The 20811-nt window shown below is 45.1% G+C and overlaps 1 protein-coding gene across 2 annotated transcripts in view; it reads right to left on the bottom strand.

Moving 5' to 3' along the window:
- LOC101168764 (insulin receptor) overlaps nt 1–20811 on the bottom strand; it is an 89500-nt gene that overhangs the window by 12645 nt on the left and 56044 nt on the right. Inside the window, exons 3-17 of one of the 2 annotated variants that reach the window (XM_023954639.1) lie at nt 17885–18093; nt 17683–17816; nt 13390–13529; nt 13173–13317; nt 12883–13097; nt 12125–12251; nt 7446–7696; nt 6572–6739; nt 6288–6486; nt 5730–5856; nt 5130–5283; nt 2151–2299; nt 638–794; nt 434–530; nt 284–351 (exon numbers count right to left, since the gene is read on the bottom strand). In XM_023954639.1, the coding sequence (XP_023810407.1) occupies nt 284–351; nt 434–530; nt 638–794; nt 2151–2299; nt 5130–5283; nt 5730–5856; nt 6288–6486; nt 6572–6739; nt 7446–7696; nt 12125–12251; nt 12883–13097; nt 13173–13317; nt 13390–13529; nt 17683–17816; nt 17885–18093 (2340 nt within the window). The remainder of the gene's footprint in view (nt 1–283; nt 352–433; nt 531–637; nt 795–2150; nt 2300–5129; nt 5284–5729; nt 5857–6287; nt 6487–6571; nt 6740–7445; nt 7697–12124; nt 12252–12882; nt 13098–13172; nt 13318–13389; nt 13530–17682; nt 17817–17884; nt 18094–20811) is intronic. The other variant, XM_023954641.1, reaches the window with a different exon arrangement.

The raw sequence follows: 20811 nt of genomic DNA, 5'->3' as shown, positions 1-20811 counted from the left end.
CTTTCTCAGCTCTTCCTCGCTCTGGGATATTTTAGATGTCTAAACTCTTACAAATGCCGATGAATTATTAAAAGATACAGGAAAAATAAAAAACGTCAAGCAAGAATAAAAAGGAATGTGCAGGTTGTGTGTACTTTAATACCTGGAAAGGTTGTAACTGTCATCGATTGGAAGCAAATTGTCTATTTATAAATCTATTTCTAAAGAAAAGAACATTTTCCTTTCCAAAGCATTTACCAGTAACAGATAAGTACTGTGTTGAATGTTCAGTTTTTCATCTTACTGTCATTTGCACTGAAGTACTCTGGGTTTGGTGAAGTGATGAGGTCCCCTAGAGGTCCTTCTATTTGCCTGGAAGAGAGAAAAAACAGCCTTAAGCTGTTGGGTTTTGCATTCATCCTTCCCCGTGGCTTTTCCATCAAAAACACCTCACCTCTTCTTGATGACCACAAAGACGCCGGCCCCCACAAACAACAGCAGAATGAAGCAGATGACCGGGCCACTCACTATCCAAACCAACCCTGGATTGGCTGCGTTGGACAAAAGTTTCCAAGTGAAAAAAAACAACACAGACTGTATCTTCTATATATCAAAATTACTATTCAGGAGAAATGAAAACATTTGGCTGCAGTCTTACAATGTGGCATGAAGAAGTAAATGGTTTCCGTAAAAGAGCCGTTTCCAGCCAGGGAAGTGGCGCGGACTCTCACGCTGTAGTTTCCGGGCTGCACGAGGGGGAGTTTGGTGCCGTTGGTTTTCAGGTAGGCGGGCCGAGACACACAGAGGGTTTGCTCCTGCATAGACACGCAAAAACAGAGCAAAAATAAAAACAGCTGAGGGGAAGTCCATGATAGGGTTGGGCGATGTCAGTTGACGATGTTTGCAGTCAACCATCGGGATGGACGGTGGTATCGTCGGGGGGGTAATTTTTCGTTATTATACAATCATTATTGGTTATTTTACTTTATTTTATTTCCCAACTAATGACTCATCCGTGATGATCCAGTCTAAACTGAGGGAAGTGACTTTAACAAAACAAAAACAAACTAAATAGAAAAGAAGTGGTCCGCTCCTGTACTTAAGTCAGTCAGGTGGACCGGTGGAGCGAGCGACCGCGTCTGAGCAGAGCAGACGGACTCAGAACTTTGAGTTTGAGGGGAAGATGCTTTGTTACGCGTGGGAGACTAAGGACTGTGATCCGTCCGGGAGCTCTACGTGAACGAGCTACCGAACTCAAACCGGGTGTCCCGGTAAAAGTGTGTGTCCCGGGCGGAGCTCGGGCGGACCGTCAGGTCATACAGCGGCTTTGGGGCGGTGTGTGGCAGAAATGTCGCTCAGTCCTTAGAAACCATTCAAACAATCACCTGGATTTTTGTGTTGTTTTGTCGTGTCCTGACAAAATAAAGGCTGATGTTATTCCCACATATTATAGATTTTATATAGATTTATGTTCACCCAAGCTAATGTTGTTAGCCCGTTTTTTATAAACTGAAAACGTTTTTCTGGGCCCATCTACACAGTTAGATTCAAATCCGACCATTGATCCGATCAAGTTATTTTGCACATGTAACCGCAGCTTATGGTGTCGACTCGCATGGTATCGTCCATCGGCACAACCCTCCTCCATGACTAGATTAAAAAAATGGAGTTTTTGAAGCATTTATGTTATCCTCTTGACTACCAGAGAAAAAAAGCTTTAAAATACACCAAAACTACAATTCCCAGAGCCCCACCCTTTCACATTGGGTATGAATTTAAAAACTAAAAAGGTTGCGTTCTAAGAAATGTCCGTGTGCTCTGACGCTTTGAAACGGCGTGGACGGCTATGGCCGCTGTGGGGGGCTGTGCAGCTGTGTTCCCCCTCCTGCCTTTGTCACTATGGTAACGGAGCTGCCACCAGCTCCTAGGGTCAGGCTGAGCAGTGATGAATAACAATGAGAACAGAATCTGCACATTTGCAGCAAGTAAGCAACAACAGTGAAGTACGCTGACACACCGTTCATGCTAGGAAAGTCCCTCAGAGGCCGACAGGAGCGTCACTTTTCTGTTTCGTTGGTTTCCTGACCTTTGTCCTCCCACAAAGCACGACAGGATTGGATTGTTTCTGAAACTTTCTCTACCTACTGTACTAACGTCGGTTTGAAACTGACCTCCTTCTCTTCCACCCTCCTGTAGAACACCTCGTACAAAATGATGAGTCCATTGGGCGCGGGAGGAGCGTTCCACTTAATTAACACATAGGGAGGCTCGGTCATCACGATCTCATGGGTCACTTGGCCCGGAATGTTATCCGCTTTTTCTGTTGGTACCAAGCAAAGAGAAGAAGAAAAAAGGCTTGCTGTGAAGTCTGTACATGGATAAAACATGAAAATAGAAGCTAACTTTCTATCAATCTCTGTCACTTCAACTGATGCTTGTTTTTATGTAAAATAATGACGTTAACTCACTTCTGTCAGTTCACACAAAACACATCCAATCATGTCTTTACAAGAAAAACATTCCATGCAATAAAAAACCAGGTTCATTAGATTGTTGTTAGTTTTACGGCCAAACAGTTGTCATAAGAAATCTAACAAGTCAGATTTCTAGCGGTCCAAAAGACCCGAAATGGCCGGTTTTTATGTTTGAAGCTGTTATGTTAAAGTCATTTTGTTTTTGGTGCATAAAACAAAAAAAAAGAAAAGGAGTTTTTCTGTTAAAAGGCATTTGTATTTATTGTTTTAAATGCCAACTTAAGGCCCGTACACACCAGGACGAATATTCGCCAGGCGGTTTTCGCCACGTTTTTTGTGTTCACACCCAGGCGATTTTCACTGACGATGAGCCGAGCGAACATGCAATTTCATTCCCTGACATTAGATGGCGCTTAATGTAAACAGAAATACTCCTGTACACAAGGTGGCGCTGCACAACTTTACGATTCTTAAACTCGCTTTTCCCTCAGAAGAAGAGAGCAAGTATTTACGCGCTTGTCAGAATCAAACAAAGAAAACATGAATATTTCAATCACCAGTAGCTCCAACTGGTGCTTGGTTCGGGGATATTTTAGAATGTCCGTCATTATTCCTTCGCTGCAATGTAGACGCTACTCGGCGTCTATCTTCTTCGCTGGTATGTGTGCTCAGCAAGGCAATTTTGTGTTTGAGCGCCCCCAAGTTGTGTTTTACTGTAACTTCAGAGGCTCCAGACACGTGTGCAAAAGCGCCATTCTCATTGGTCGAATAGATTTCGACGCGACGCGTCGGAAAAAAAACGAACCCGAGGCGTTTTTTTTTTTTTTTGACGCTTTGGCGCGTGGCGTTTTCCCGCGTCGGTGTGCACACTCACATTGGTGCCCTTTGTTTAGTCACGAGGCGTTAAACGTCGGCGAAAATCGCGGGGCGAAATTCGTCCCGGTGTGAACAGGCCTTAAGTCATAGATATCTAGATTGCATGCATTTAGGTAAAAGAATTATATCGAATGACCACAAAGTTAGTTGAGTCTAAAGACCCACTCCAATTATTTTTGACCTTTTTTAAAAGCGTTCCCAGTGGTCTTTTAATCATGATGATGCTGTGATGACATATTTTCTCCAGAGCGGCAGGAGTTCCTTAGAAATTCACTCCTGAGATGTAGGTGCAACCCCGCCCAACTTCCCATCACCCATGACTGAGTGCTCCGTTTGCACTCTCTCCTGCAAGCTTACAGCCCTTCAAAACCACAACCCAACATTAGCGGTGCAACCAATGAGTTCTATCGCTAGAGGAGACATCACGTGATTCCTCATGGGAGGAGAGCACCGCCATCTTGGTGAGGTCAAGTCACTGCTGCAGTGCAGCATGTGAACACATATTTTCAAAATGGCAGTTCAATGTTTGGGTTTGAACTGCCAAAATCAGAGAAATGAGTCCACAAAGGAGGAAGGCAGAACATTTCACAGGTAGGTACTATAATGTTTTTCTTTTAATGCTGCAGGGGCTTCATTAATAGAACACATGTTGACATGCATGATGCTGCAGGGCTGTTATCTACATGCTGCATGATGTACGGATAATTTGCTGTCGACATAAATGTACGGTACATTTTATTTTGCTAAACCTGTATACAGCATACTAGGACTAGGCTATTATAGTAATATAGATTTATACATTTCTGACTCAGACTCAACTTTTCTTGCAATGGATTCAGATTTAAGGAAAAAGTGGGCCTTAGAAATAATCTGGAGCTAACCCAGATGGATCACTGTGGTTACCAACTAGTGATACAGTCTGGATATGTTCAAAACCTTTTGGGGAAACACATTTTGATAAGAGACCAGAATGTTAGCTTGAAACCGGCACCATAACATCTGTGTTGCACCAACTGATCACTCACATGAATTGGTGGAGTAGATCTATGGTTTTTTTTCTATTGTTAACTTTTGTTGACTTTTTATTTATTTATTAATATTATTATTATTATTGACTTATTGTTGGGTTTTTCTAAATAATTTAAATTACATGTCAAAGAGGTCTAGAACTTCTAAATGTTTAGAAATTATTTTTAAAAATTCTTCGTAATAATTTTTTTATTTGTAAGAAGTCCTGCAACTATGCATTTTTCATTAAAGTTTGAGCTTTTAAGGCTGACTGTTTCTCTTATTTAACAACAACAAATGATAAATCTATATATATATATATATATATATTTTATAAAAGCTACTTAGATGCCACTAAAGGTAATAGAAAGCATTGTCATGTAGGCGCCGACGACATCACCAAGATGGCGTGGCGCTCTGCCACCGGTGGCCAGGCTTCTCAAGTGGGCGTGTCTCCTCTAGTGATATAACTCATTGGGTGCTACATTGGAGCTATCCAGCCGACTGCTACAAGCTTTTTCAAACAGCATTTTTCATCTGCTTCTCATTAACGCTTGGAACAAACAAACACTCAGAAATGCAATTTTGAGCTTAATTTTCTCCATATATGTCCTTCATTTCTAGAAAAATGCCACAAGATTGAAACATTGAAAACACCAAAATCCCTATTTTCATCAGAGTGGGTCTTGAACTATGAATGGAGACGTGTATGGAATCACGTGAGGGGAAACATACATACCCCTAATAAATGCCTGTGTTTGTGTAAATGAGCAGACAGTAGTTAGTTCTCACCCTCCGGCATGGTTCTTTCACTGCGAAAATTGGCCAGACTGCAGCCTTCAGGGTCTGTAGGATGATTGCACGCTATGATCTCTATTTTGTAGCTTGTGAAGTAGTGCAGGTTACCAATGACAATCGATTCCTTTGAGACGACCTTTAGCTCCACCTGGGCAACAAAAACAGCCACAATGACTCCACTGATGCATGTCATATAAGGATTTTTATCATCTTAAGGTTTTAATAAAGCATTTTTTTTATTATTCTGTTTTCTTGAAACAAATTTGGGACAAAAAACACAAATAACTTTAATAAATACAAATAGGAGAATTTTAAAACATATTAAGACAGTTATAGAATGTGAATTTTATTTTTTTTGGAAGAACAAAAGGGGTCAGAAACTAATATCTGACCCCCCTCTGACCTGAAGCCTGAGCTTAACCCTCATCAGAAGCTGGAGAACATATGCTGCACTGAGGTTCTGTCCTCTACTCTCATCCACTCTACTCTTCATAATTTATCCTCTACTCTTAAGACTATTGTTGTAAATATTGGGCTGTATAAATAAAATTGAATTGAATATCACATGACATGTTTGTTGTGAAATGGTGGAACCTTAGAGCTGTCTTCATCGTCAGGGAGCACAGTGGTGGCATTGGCCTCAATGCTGGACATGGTGGACATCAACAGAGGAGGATCGGTGGCATTCGCAACCCCCACCGAGCGGCGGCGGCGAGACGGTCTGCAGGTCAACGGAAAAAGCAGCGTAAACGCTTGTGCAGAAAAAAAAGAATGAAAACAGGTTTGGATTCGTTGGTGTTAGTCATTTGAGGAAACTCTCAGCTTCCCTCCCCACTAGAGGGAACCATGGCCCAATTTTGACTTCAAATGTCACCTGTCCGTCCCAACTAGAAGCTGGTCCCCCTCCTTTGTTGCTCCACCTGCCTCCAAACGGCAATTCAGTGGAGCAAAAAGGACAAGGGTCTGGAAAAACACATCGACTTAAGGTCCACTGATGAGACTCACACTAATTGAATGAACAGAAATAGAACCCTTGATCCAGAATAGTTCTCTGGGATCTAAAATGTTGTGAGTCAAAAGACAGAAGAAGAGCTGCTACATTACCGTCCCCCTGACACAAAACCAGCTGTTCTCCACCTGCTAAGCGCTCACCTGCTCTCAAAGACTTCGTTATGGAGGTAGTTCTCAAAGGTCTTGCGAAACTCAATCTCTTCCTGCTCCTTCTTCAGCTGGCTGTCCGTCTTGGGGCAGGCGCAGCACTTGTCCCCTGAGGTGGGCTCATCTGTGTGGTTCCACTTCTGCTCATCCTTAATGTCTTTGTTTGTTGGAATTCTAGACGGCAGCTTTGCTGCTTTGAGGGACAGAGAGGACATTGTAAACGGCGGGAACGGCTGCTCTGCAGGTGCGTCTCCAGAAGGCGCGCGGCAGATGCTCACCTTGGAGGCAGTAGTCAAACTTGAAGAGGTCGCTGTCCTCCAGCTGCCTTCGATAGATGACCTTGTAGTGTGTGATGTTGCCGTTTGGACTGGTGGGAGGTTTCCATTTCAGACTGATCTCAGAGGACGACTTTGACGAGGACACGGGGTCCAGGGGGGCAGAAGGTTCTGACAGGGACGGATAGACAAAAATACTGCTATGAGGAGAAAAACACAACAACTCCTTTGCGTGTACGAGAGCAGCTCAAACCCATGAAAGAAAAAGTCAACGTTGCCCAGATTTGACCGAACTGCACATTGATGTACAACGAAACCTCATGATTTGGACCTTCTGGAATGAAACCCTGCATTGTCTCTCTTTTCCTTTTTAACACCTTTGATCTGTTCTCTTCAGTAGCCTTTAGTCGCTCACTCTGGTTTTTAACCGTTTACACTTAATTATGAAATATGTCTATCAATTCAACCAGTGAACCAACTTTACTGGAGAACCAAAATTTCTCTTTAATTTCTTTGAGCCAACTGACAAGTTTTCCTCATAAAAAGTCCTCATCACCAGCATAAACAAAAATTTCCACCTCCTAGTTTTTTCTCTCTCTCTTTCAACCATTTAAAAAGAACGTATCAAAGAGGCCAATTTAAATGTAGAATTCTTCCACACAAAAAAAAAAAACCCTTCAGAACAGCAATGCTCATCTGTGGAGGCCAGCAAAACAATGCTGGAAATGATTCATGACGGAGGAGCATGCGGCACAGCGGTTATGCCTGACAACAAACACCGGCTGTTTCAACAGGAAACACTAAACAAAGCAGTGCTTACAGGAAAGAGCCGAATGGAGACCGTGAACCTTTACGGCTGTATTTCAGCTTCACTCACTGGTGGAGTTTGTTCGGACGTAAATGATCTCGCTTTTCGCTCCGTGGACCTGATGCTCGTCAGACGCGGAGAGCTGGGTTTTGACCATGATGGCGTACTGCGTCCAAGGTTTCAGCGGTCCGATCAGGTGCCGCGGTTGTTCTGGTTCTTTGCCGGGAGTAGGGCGAGGCGGGGGGTCAACGTCTGCAATCATCCAGCTGTTTGAACCGCAGGCATCCTGTCCGTCAAACTCTGTCACGTTCTTGTATGGCCTGGAGGAAATCCATGTAGAAATTGACAAACTGAATGAAGGAAAACAAGACGTTTCTGATAAAGTGTAGGCTAACAACGCTATAGACCACGAGAGGCAAGTTCTAAATGTTGCTTGCACTTCTCAGCCTGCTTTGCTTTAATGCAGTGGTCCCTCATTTATTGTAGGAGTTAGGTTAGAAAAATATCCAGTGGCAGACGAAATCTGCAAAGTAGTGATCTTTATTTTTTACAACTGTCAAGTTTTAGGGTGTGAAACCCCGTCTCCGTCAGTCAAACTGATTGCGTCCACAGGACCTCTACATCTTGTTTGTAACATGCTAAACATTATCCACGTCATCGTTTGCACAATAACTGTAACGACCTCGTTTGCAACAGGAAAAAAAAGAATTATTCCGTTAAAACAACTTCACTTTGACTACGCCAACTCCCAACCTTTTTAAGAAACAAATAAAAAATCCAGTGCCACACCGCTATACATTAGCTGCATTAGCGTATTCGCAATGACACCCAACATTCGTTCATTTTTACAATCCTTATATTTGAATCCACATCATGAGAAGCACATTCATTTTTTTAATTAAGGCTCTTTAAAAGGCGCCAAATAGTTTGGAAAATACAGTAAAATATAACCAAAGTTCTGCTTTGATCGAAGATTTATGAATAAATGTATGAATGGCATAAAGATTCAATTCAAGATTCAAGATTCAAGAAGAACTTTATTAATCCCCGAAGGGAAATTTAGTTGCAGTAGCAGCACTAAGGAAAAGGGGGGAGGGGGGGGGGTAAAGACAAACACAGATACAAAAAATACAGAGAGTAGAACAGGACAAAAATTGAGTAAAATACAATTTGAAAAGTGTAGTCTGTGACTAGAAACTAGAATTTTCATGTACATCCGAGTCTGCCAGATGAGATGTGGAGTCTAATGGCTGATGGCAGGAATGACTTCCTGTATCGTTCTCTGGCACAGCGAGGGTGTATGATCCTGCCACTGAAACTGCTTCTCAGGTTGTCCACCTCCCTGAAGAGGGGATGGGAAGGATTGTCCATGATGGTCCCCAGTTTAGCCAGTAGTCTGTCCCCAACCACCTCTTCCAGCTTGGCAGGCTTGAGGCCAATGACAGACCCTGCTTTCCTAATGAGTTTATTCAGTCTGTTGGCGTCCTTTGCTTTGATGCCAGCACCCCAGCACACTGCAGCAAAGAAGATGGTGCTTGCCATGACAGACTGGTAGAACATGTAGAGCATCCTGCTGCAAACATTGAAGGACCTGAGTCTCCTCAGGAAGTAAAGTCTGCTCGTGCCCTTCTTGTAGACGGCCTCAGTGTTTGTGGACCAGTCCAGTTTATCGTCTAGATGTACTCCCAGGAACTTGTAGGACGAGACAACTTCCACATCCGTCCCACCGATACAGACTGGGGGAGGCGAAGACTTTCTCCTGCTAAAATCTATCACCATCTCTTTAGTCTTGGCCACATTTAGCTGCAGGTAATTTTCCCCAGACCACCTGACGAAGCGCTCCACGAGGCTCCTGTACTCCTCCTCCCATCCATCTTTCACACACCCGACTACAGCTGTGTCATCAGAGTACTTCTGGAGGTGACAGAGCTCAGAGTGGTACTGGAAGTCAGCTGTGTATGTGGTGAATAGGAAGGGGGACAGCACGGTTCCCTGAGGGGCTCCAGTGTTGCTTGTCAGGGTGTCAGACACACAGCTCTGCAGTCTCACAAACTGAGGTCGGCCTGTCAGGTAGTCCTCAATCCATGAGACCAGGGGGGCATCCACCTGCATCTTCTCTAACTTCTCCCTCATCAGTCTCGGCTGGATGGTATTGAAGGCTGAAGAAAAGTCAAAGAACATGATCCTCACTGTGGTGTTAGGCTTTTCCAGGGAGGAGTATGCTCTCTGCAGCAGGTATAGCAGTGCATCCTCCACTCCCGCCTTGGGTTGGTATGCAAACTGCAGTGGGTCTTGGAAAGGGCTCACCAGGGGTCTGAGATGTGACAGCACCAGCCGCTCCATGACCTTCATAACATGGGAGGTCAGTGCTATAGGCCTGTAGTCACTAGGCGACTCTGGATGGTTTTTCTTTGGCACAGGGACGAGGCAGGAAGTCTTCCACAGCACTGGGATCCTCTGAAGGTTAAGGCTCAGGTTGTACAGATGCTGAAGTACACCACATAGCTGGCTGGAACAGTTTTTGAGTACCCGGGGACTGATGCCATCAGGTCCAGCAGCCTTACGCTGGTTGAGCCTCTCCAGCTCCCTCCTCACCTGAGTGGATGTGATGAGAAGGCCATTTTGGGAGGAGGGGGTGGTGGAGCTTGTTTTTGGGTCTGTGAAGGATGTCAGCTGTGGGGAGGGGGGTGGGGATTTCAGAGGTGCTAATGATGATGATGATGGCCCTGGAAGATGAGTGGAAGGTGTCCAGTGGTCGTTCAGAGGATAAATGGGTGGATTGATGAGGGAGGGGGAGCTGGTGTCAGACCTGTTTAAAAACTGGTTTGAATGCCGTGCAGGGCAGCTGGGGGAGGGAGGTGGGGGAAGCTGATGTGTTAATGGCCCTGGAAGGTGGGAGGAAGACCGTTGATCACTCAGAAGAGGAGTAAGGGGACAGCTGGGGGAGGGGGAGCAGGAATCAAACCTATTGAAGAAATTGTTCAGCTCGTTGGCTCGATCCACATTTCCTTCGGCTGCAGGTTTTCCCTTCCTCTGAAGGCCGGTGATTGCTCTCATCCCACTCCACACATCCCTGGTCTGGTTTCTCTGTAGTCTCTCCTCCAGCTTCCTTCCGTAGGCGTCTTTACACTCCTTCAGGCTGCGTTTCAGCTCCTTCTGAACTCTAGTGAGCTCCACGCGGTCCCCAGCCATGAAGGCCCTTTTGTTTTCATTTAGAAGGGCCTTCGGTTCACGTGTAACCCAGGGTTTGTTGTTCGGGTAACATCGCACCCTCTTGGACGGGATGGAGTTTTCCGTGCAGAATTTGATGTAGTCCGAGACACAGTCTGTTAGTCCATCCAGATCGTCACCATGACTTTCATACAGAACAGACCAGTCTGTGGTTTCCAGGGCATCCTGCAGGCTTTCCGTGGCACCGTCAGACCACTTTGTAATATTCCTCACAGTGACTTGTTTCTGTTTGACCACCGGTATGTATGATGGGGAGAGCAGGACCAGGTTGTGGTCAGACTTGCCCAGTGGGGGAAGTGCAGTGGATGTGTATGCGTTGGTGACATTAGCATACAGTAAGTCCAAAGTCTTTTTGTCCCTTGTTGTGCACTGGATGTATTGATGGAATGTGGGAAGAGTGGAGGAGAGGCAGGCATGGTTAAAATCCCCTGTGATGAAGAAGAAGGCACCAGGGTGTTTAGTATGCAGGTTGGCAGTGACTGAGTGGATGACGTCACAGGCCGCGTCTGCTTTGCCGGTCGGAGGAATATAGACGTTGATGGCGATCACGTTTGTAAATTCCCTTGGCAAGTAGTATGGGCGAAGTCCGATGGCAAGGAGCTCCACATCGGGATTGCACACACGTTCCTTGACGTGGATGTGCTCCGGTTTGCACCACCTTTTGTTTACGAGTAAAGCAAGCCCCCCTTCTTTCTTCTTGCCGCTCGCGGTGGTGTCTCGGTCCGCTCGCACTGTATGGAAGCCCGTGATCGTCACGTTTGCGTCCGGTGTCAGTTCGTGAAGCCACGTTTCAGTGAAACACATGACACTGGCCTCTCGATACTCCCGCTGGGTCCGTACGAGAGCCCCCAGTTCATCCATCTTATTAGGCAGGGATCTGACGTTCCCGGTGATGATCGCGGGGACGCAGGGTTTAAATCGCCTCCTCTTCATCCGTCGTTTAGCTCCTGCTTTGCACCCTCGTCGTCTCCTCCTCAGTTCCTCCGGGAGTAAGAGTTTCTCTCCAGTTTTGAAGGTAGGTGGATTGTTTAGCGCCAACAGCTGATCGCGTGTGTAAGCTATGCAGGGAGCCTTATCAGCTTGGCTGCGGGGGGCCATGAGTTAGTCCAGGCCCCCGAGGGCGAGAAAAGGAGGGAAAAAGGGAAAAGTATCCAGAAATCTTCAGTGGTGTGCTATGCTGGTAGTAATAAAAAAAGCAAGCTTGGTGCAAACACAAAAACAAAAAGTGACTAAACGTACATAAACACATGGGAAACACATAGGAAAGAGAAAAAGACAAAGAAGCCGGGAGCTGCTACTACAGGCAGCCGCACGGGGCAGCGCCAAGGAGGACGAGGAGATAATTAACAATGGTCTACGGCCAATTAGGATGCAGAAGAAAACGGGCGGATTTCAGTAGATAAAAAATAAAAACACAGCGAGACCACACTAGGTGAAGAGCAATAGAGCGAGGAACCGCTGTCCGTTCAAACATGCCGGTCACGCTGACTGTCACCCTACGGCACCCAAAAACTTACGCCTCTTTGTAGAGAACCATAAATCCCAGCAGGTCTCTGAAGTCCGAAGGCCAAAACGCATCCCACCTCAGGATGATCATCTTAAACGAAGTCTTTATTTGAGTGAAATTCAGAAGCTTCGTCTCACCTAAAAGACAAAACACATTCCAGTCAGTTCATCGCCAGTTTCATTTCTGAAAAAATGATTCGTCACTATGAGGTTTTGATGCTCCCCCTCCATCTATTGATCAGTTTTCAAAGCGTTCCCTGTGGACTTTAGTTATGATGATGCCGTTTTAGGCAGAGTCAAAGACCTGGCTTCTTTTACTAGAACATCGTTTCTTCAGAGAGGTTATGGTTCATCAGAAAGTTGCCTCCGAGTTGTGGGCCGGACTACTGGCACAGAGCAACCCCGCCCCTCCTTCCCTTCGCCGTTGCTAAGAGCTCGGAGCAGGAAGCTTGTGGCCCACCCAGCATATTTTCTATGTCACCAATGAGCTGATTCACAATGATTTGAGAAACCAAAACTCAGAAATGCAAATTTAACTTCTATTTGTCCTCCATCATCAGAAAAATGCCACACTAACATGTTCAAAACACCAAAAACAGGATTTTCCTCTGAGTGGGTGTCTTATGGAAGCTTTGCTAGTGTTTTCTGTGTTTGCTTTTCATTTATTTTAAGGTAACCCCATCACTTCCATTCTAATTTATGGTTAGTAAATGAGGGGCTTATCAGAAAGTGGTAACCCCAAAATCACCACGACGGCCTTTCATCTTACAGGAGGCTTGGTCTCCGTTGGTGCGGACAGCGATGTCGTTCTTCTGGTTGCGCTCCTTGGCCCCCGTTATCTCTTCCATCCTTCTAATCTCAGACATGCAGAGTTTAGAGTTGTAGTGGAAGAAGATCCGACCGTTCTCGATCGTCAGGTTGTGCTTGGACCAATCCCACAATTCTCTGAGGTTCTGGTTGTCCAATGCGTAGAAAGCATATGTACTAAAAAAGACAGATGAGGAAAATGCAAACCAGCTCTGAAAGCAAAGGTTGGCAAGTGGACAGAAGGGAACTTACTCTCCCTCAAGATGTTCCCCCTTAATGATTCGCAGTTTTCGCAGAAAGGAGAGCGACACCAAAGCGTAGGCTCTGCGCACCATCAGGTAACCCGTGATCACCTCGATTTGCCCCAGACTAGACTCCAACTCAGCCGCTATGTTATCTGCAAAAGGAGTAGATTCAGACAAACCGAACAACTGGAGGCCAAGCAGGGCTGAAGAAGAACACAACTCACTTCCTCCTCTTATCTTTATGATCATGTTCCCATGAAGAACAGTGCAGCCTCTTAAAGCCTGGGCAGAGGTTACCGAGTCAATCGTCTTATTTCCAACGCACAGTTTAGGACATGGACCGGCACAAGGCAAACAGGTCAACCTGCATGGGAGACATAAGGACAGATTAGCGTGTGTGCGCTTCCATTTTTCCTCAGAACAACTGAGGAAAAAACCAAATGTTACAGCCATCAGAAAATGAACTTGTGATATGAGTGGTCACATATTTGTGTTTGGAAGGGTTGTAATGATGAATGAAACAAGACTGACTGGAATGAAGCAGGACAGCTCAATGACGTGTTGGTGTGGCGCAAGCGGCACCCGACATGGCAGTTTCTAAACTAATCCAATAGAGGAGGTGATGGGAAGGAAATCTGTTACTAATAAAACTCTCATCCACATCTAGATCCTGTGTGAAGTCACACAACACTAGGGCTGGGTTGATCAAACCGATTAGTAACTCAATAACCGATCCATAAGTAGAGATGGATGTTTTATGCCTTTCCTTTTCCAATGACCTAATGCAGAACAGCAGTGAAGCCAAACAATGTTAAAGAATGGTCATTCCCAAAAAATTGAGGAACTCTATCAGACAGTGAGCAGAAATAAAGCCGCTCATAAGAACTAAATCCTATTTTTTTGAGCCGCTTTGACCTTCCAAACCAAAGTCTGCCGAGAAATTGCTGAGAATTCTGGATTTGGATGGTTAGAGAAATATGTCTACACAACAAGGACGTGCCTGACTCACATCTGATTTATTCAAGGTGCTCTCGACGAGACGGAAGGGAAAGCAGTCTGTAACTACGTTTGACAAGACTGATTCAATATCCAGTAGACACCTGAGATGCAATCACCAGAGTTCCCACCAGCAGCTACCTTGTGTGCACACCCACGCACACACACGCCCACACACACACACACAGCATCCTTTAGTAAACAGGCAGTAAAACCTCCCAAAGGGGAAAGATTTGTCCCTGGTTTGGAGTTCAAAATCACAGACGCAGAAGACTTTACATCTTCTTTGACTTTGGATAAGCAGAGACGGTCTCCAAAACAATAAAACACAGGATTTCAAGGGTGTGTTGAGTCTGTCTTCCACCTCTAACATCGTACACAGCTACCAGAAGGTATGCTGCAGTTTAAAAATAAGAAATAAGATTGTTTTGGGGATATTGTACTATAAACACGGACACACAGGCAGACGGGCCGAGTTCTGCAGAAGCTCTGAAAAGGACCATCTAAACCTGAACTCTGTGACTTTAACTCTGAAGCCTGTTAGAGCCATCAGGAGGCGGCTGCAGCTCTGGCTCGGTTAGGCCCAAATCTCGAAAAACAATAGTGTGTGTGTGCATGTGTGTGTGTGTGTGCGCGCGCGCGTGCATGCGTGCGTGTACACAGCTGTACCAAGTAGATACACAATCCAGGGGGGGAAAAAAACTACAGCAGACAAAACAGTCATGACGTTCCAAAAAAACGTTGAAATGTTACAAACACACAAAGCATGAGGCTGTTGGTTTCTTGAAAAAATAACAAAAGCACACACTTTTGCACATTGTGCTTTAAGAATGTCCTTAACTTATGCCGTCTGAATATTAAAAACCTGATGGAAACTGAAACAGAAGAGCATCTGACCAAAGAAGAGCCGATGCAAACACCCAGTGCTGTCAGTACATTCTGCACAGATCTCCACATCATCTTTAACTACACCCTCAAAAATGCTCCACGTTGGAGAATCGCTGCATTTGATTTATTTGCTTTATTGCCTGAACTATGAATGGCACAGACCTATTGTGTTTCTTCACGGGGAGCCTAAACAAATAATAAGTGGTTTTAAACTACCATCATAATGTAAGAGCTAACATGTCTACTGGCCAATGAGCCTTTATTCAAATGATTTAATAGTTTAAAAATGTCAGTTTGAAACCTTTTTCCGTCTAGATACTTTGCCAATGAGGCAAATCGTTCTCCATGGAAAGTGGTGTTCTCAAAAACTCCGTTTCCATGCAGGAGTTGAGGAAAATGAACATTTTTTTCTGAAAAGGAAACCGTTTTTCTGCTAAAAGTGCAGCGTTTGCAGTTAGAATGTGGTTTAAAAACCTTAAAGCTGATGAAGAGAAGCGGACATGACGGACTCCAAATTCAGACGTCACAGACAACGACTGTGATTACTGATGATCTGGGACATGTTAGTGTTACTAACTTTATCATCTAAAATGTCTGTAACAGGTTAATTTAGTGAAAATGCCTTAAATATTCCCTCTTGATGAACTTTTTTAACTTTATGTTGATGTGACAGCACTGCAAATAGCGAGAATGAAGCAGCAGTCTGCAGTAAAACAATGTTTTCACATGAATGTTCCCTTCATGTGAGTATTTCGGCCGCCTGACTGGAATTTAACCCTTGTGCTCATGCTAGTTGGGTCATCTAGACCCACTAGACAGTGCTCTGAACCTTTTTTCTTCAATGATTTGTGATCTTCACTGGTGTCCATGGATTACATGAAATCTTTCCACCTTTATCCACCTTTGTCATGGTAGGAGAACACCTCAATGGAAGGGGGGGTCATCTTGACCCCATAGGATAGCACAAGGGATAAACAACTTTCACTGCCAAAAGCTTCATGTATGTGTTGTAAGAGAAGGTAAACAAGAGCAGTTTCTTGATTTTCGAACAAGAATGTTTTCCTCGTTTAGTCAAAACCACAGAGACTGTAACATGTCGGCGCTTTCCCTTCCACTCCAGCACTTTACTTTACATCTCCTTTTACATCTATCTGTCCTTTGAAACACGAGGAAGACAAACACAAAGGTGTTTGTTGATTCCAAAAACACTGCACTTCTCTAAAATCCCCATCAGTCTGTAACTGGAACCTCGACTTAAATGGAGTCAGCGTAAAATATTGCAGTTCTATTGGCACTTCTTCCAAATGATCCTGCAATATTAAGTAGTTTGGAACTATTTTAACTTAATTCCTTTAGTAAAATATCCATTTTAATATGATTTAAAAGCTGATTTAACAGCTGCAGTGAACATTTATGAAGATGTTTTATCAAGCATTTCTTCAGCTGCTTGAGTAGTTTAGTGAAATATGTGCCTGTAATCATTGACAACAAAACTTAAAGACTGTGAGAAAACCGCAACGTAGACTTGATTTAATATGTAACTCAATGAAATATCACTTCAGATGATCGAATTTCAATCTGTTTTCTGGCTATGACAATGTGCCCATAACTAGTGAGATACAGTAATCCCCCCGTATTCGCGAGGGTTACGTTCCTCGCCCCCCCGCGTATAACGAAAATCCGTGAATAATTGACGCTGTTTAAAACTCCCAGAGCTTGAGCTTCTGCAGAGTCGGAACCTTTTTCTGCCGTTTGGGTTCATTTCCAGAAGCTGGAGATGATGCAGGGCTTTTATTGGCTTTTATGAACCTTGTCAGAATGGTTACAGCTCGAACAAAAATAGCGCAGCCTGCTCATACACTCAGCCGGAGGAGAACGTTCAGCCAACGCGCACCCAGGTAGGCCCCGCCCCCTCTAATCCACCAGTCACCAGCCCACCGCTGATTGAGATACGCTGTGGTCCAGCAACTGGCAGAAAGAGGGGGGCGCCACCCGCCCGCAGCTCTGTCCAACTCGGGGTCCTTATACTTTACAGTAAATACAGAGTAAATCGTTTTTCAAAATTCGCGGAATGAGCGCTGTTCTGCGTCTCACGCTTGTGACGTCACGTCATCTGCGGCCACCCGCGAATGGGCGGGGCGCGGATATTAAACCGCGAATGGGCGGGGGATTGCTGTAAACAGAAAAAAAGGGGCAACTTTAGTGAATTTTCATAAAAACTTAAATAGATTCGGGTTTTTTTGCCTAAAATGTTACAAAAACTATTGATTTCTTGATCAACTGATTGTGACTTTTAAGTAAGAATTGAATGGATTTATCCCTATTTTTATTCAAGGTTTCTGAGAAGTTATAAAACAAATTTAGCAGCTCAGCAAAAGCAGTAAATCAGGAGGTCTCATTAACCGTCGTTTTAAGCCCCAAAAGCTCCTCTTATGAACACTCATTATATTTTAAAGTGGAAAACGGCCTTTCTCTTGTTTGCTGCCTATATTTTCTAAAATGCGAAGGGCTGACATGTTGATGCTTCTCTTCTCTGCTCCTTTCACATTTGGTGTCTTTTGTACAAACATCTGAATGTTTAGCCCCTCTGCTTTAGTTGATGGTGGCATTTGAGGTGTGTAAACGATACGTACATGGTGGAGTTCAGGGTGGTGTATCCGGACGGACACTCTGGAATACAGGCCCCTTCATGGATGACGTACTCAACGCAGCTCGCCTCCCGGTCCTGGTTTTGTTTCTTTGTCAGCGAGCACTGGTCGTGGAGCTCCTAAAAGCCAAAAAGCACATGAGTCCTCCATTTCTGCTTGCGTCAAAAGTGTTTTCCTCGTCACCCACCTGGCAAAAAGAGAAGCTGACGCAGCGCCAGCCCCTGAAGACGAAGTATCCCGGAGGACATTTGTCCACGCAGGTGTTTCCATGCTGGAGGTTCCTGCAGGCCACACAGCTGCTGGCGTTGCCCGGCTCCCTGCAGCTGCCCAGGCACTGGTCGTGGCAGCACTGACCCCTGCTGTTGCACGCGCCGTGCTTGCATTTATCCAGGCACGCTGAAGGAAAGCAGAGCCAGAAGAAACGGTTCATATTGCCTTATTACATGCCATGATTCCACAACTGGGATGGAAGTTTAGAATGGATGACAAATATGCAGCCTTCCTATTTCTATTTTGATGGGGGGCGTTGAGGACATTCTGTGTGTTTTATCATGTCATCGGTTGACGTTTCATCCCCGTGCATTACTCTTGTATGGCAAGGGCTTTCGAAATAAAGTTTGAATTGATTTCATAGTTTGTAGGAGTGTACTGAAAAGGTTAATAGGCAAATAAAAACCCCAGAAGCGAATCCGTCTGGCTTTACAAGGCTTTTTACTGTAATGACTGATATTTACCTCCAACAGCAAACACATTTATTCACACTTACAGAATTTACCATATCTGCCCAGAAGAGCTATATTTGTGAAGGAATGCTCGGTGAAAAGGCAGCCTGTTCTTAGCAGCTATGTGTGGATGTAAACATCGCCGCCGGTGCCGAAAGGTCCAACTCAAATTTTAGAAAAGCTCAAACAATAGTGGGACTTTTTTTTTAAGGAAGCCTTCAGTAAAAACACGGTTCTATCCATGATTAGTTTTTCTGTACATAAAGTCTTTAAAAACAGGTTTTTCTTTCCAATGTGTTGAAAACAGCAACGTGTTAGCTTTCTGTGTTTCAGTGTCAGACAATTCAAACGCTTACACAGACTTATAAAGCAAAAACCTGACGTTCAGAATGAAAGACCTCTAAATTATGAGTCACACATCGATCACGCCGATCCAACAGACGAGCGGGTCCCTGTCAGAAACCATGCAAGGGGGGGGGGCACTGTTTTTCAGTCTGAACTGGATTCCAACATCACATGACCCGTCACAGACAAGGATACAGCGAGGACCCCCCTCTTGCCTAAACTGGAAGGCTGCCCAATGTGCTGCCTGAACAAAAGAGAACTGACAGGCTTGTGGGAGGCAAGATGGGAGGGGGGTCGACAGTGGGGTACGGGCTAAAATCATAGGGGCAGGAGGTGAGAATTCCTGTGAGGCAGATTTACTAATAAAGCTAAATAAAAGGCCACATGTGACCTATGGTGTAGTAGTTCATCCAGAGGTCGCTCCATTTTCTTTGCTGAGAGCTGTAAACCTACTATAGCACGCAATCGTCGCCAGCCCTCCCCCGCCCGCCGTGTGTACGTGCTGCAACCGGGGGAGGGCTGCCTGATCCCGCTCCAGATCCACGCCGGAGTGTCACTCCAGCCGCAGATCCACCCTCAGCTTCAGCCAATATATTTGCTGGCTGAGGGATGCAGCTATTCAGTGGCTTCTTCCATTTCAGGGAGGAGTGCTGGCCGGGGTTAACCCTGGCCTTGCTGGGCCAGACGGGGCAAACGCAGCCAAGGAGGCAGCGTTACAGGGAAGGCCGAGCTGCTGCTTTGGAGGACCAAAAAACAAGGACAGACCCATCGACCACTGGACAAAGTCTATTTATTTTTCACTCAAACAAAAAAAGTGCTAATTTATTGAAGTTTTCTTTTAGTTATTACAGATAGAAATTGAGCTCAATGAAAAATGGGATGCAGCAGGAGACTCTTAAACATCAGCACTTCTGCATAAAAAAGAAATGGAAGAGCTAAAAAAGTTAGCTGCTAATGCAAACGTGCTTCCGTCAGCTCATTCATTCATGCACCATCCTCCCCTCGGTCCCTCGCTACTCCTCTCCGCCACAGCGTTACCCAGCCTGCACCAGTGTCTGTCTGCCTGCCTTTCTAGGCCACTGGGCCCCGCCCACGTCCATTCATACAACGCCTTGGTGGGGGGGGGGGAAGGAGGCACGGACAAAGGGATCATTTCACTGACTTCCGAGGAGAAAAGGTGGCATCAGCATCCAGGTCAGGTTATCTGGCATGAAGATAAGCACATGCAAACACGGAACACGCTCCGTCTTATTCAATCATTTGCTCGTGTCTTCCTTCCACACCCGAACGGCTTCCAGTAAAGGTTTTGAATGCGAAGCCAGATCAAAGGTGTGCTGCGTTTACCTTTCATTTGGCCGCAGCAATAAAGAGCTGCTTAGTCCCTGTAATAAGGGAGGGAATCCAGGAGAAGCAGCCAATAGCAGGCAGCCACACACGGCTGCACTTCCTGCTCCTCACATAAAACCTCCCCTTTAATTGGTAGTGTTGTCTCAAGGCAGAAGTGCTGGGAACAATAACAAACATGTTTTTACCCCAGGGCCATTGACTCAGGAGAAAACATGCGCCTCGTCCACACATGCACACAGCTGCTGGGCTCACATCGACTAAAACTGGCCACGGTGGGAGTCCAACGCTTCAAAAGCTTCGCCGTGAACGCTCCGAGCTGTAAGACGTCCACCCTGAGACGGTCGAGGGAGGGGCCGCTAACATAAACATGCTGATTTCTGGGAAGAGGTGTGACGCCATCGCGACAAGCGGAAGTACGGATGGAAAAAAAACAAACGCCTGAATGCACTCACAAAAAAACAAACACTTTTTTACTATTAAGCAGCATATTGTCCTCCTGCAGCAGCTGACTTTATATTATTAAATGCCGGTGGCGCCTCCCTATGTTTACAAACCAAATGCATTTACAGTTTTCCTTCGTTAACCACAGGGGACACGTTCCATAAATAACCGGCAATTGATGCAATCCGTGAAGCACCATTACAGATGTCCAGGGCTGTAAAAGTCCCCAGTTTCTACATTTTTCTCAGAGACACTTTTC

This window comes from Oryzias latipes, chromosome 4, assembly GCF_002234675.1.
Source record: "Oryzias latipes chromosome 4, ASM223467v1".
NCBI classification, from domain to species: Eukaryota; Metazoa; Chordata; class Actinopteri; order Beloniformes; family Adrianichthyidae; genus Oryzias; species Oryzias latipes.
This window is presented reverse-complemented; position numbering and strand designations above follow the sequence as displayed.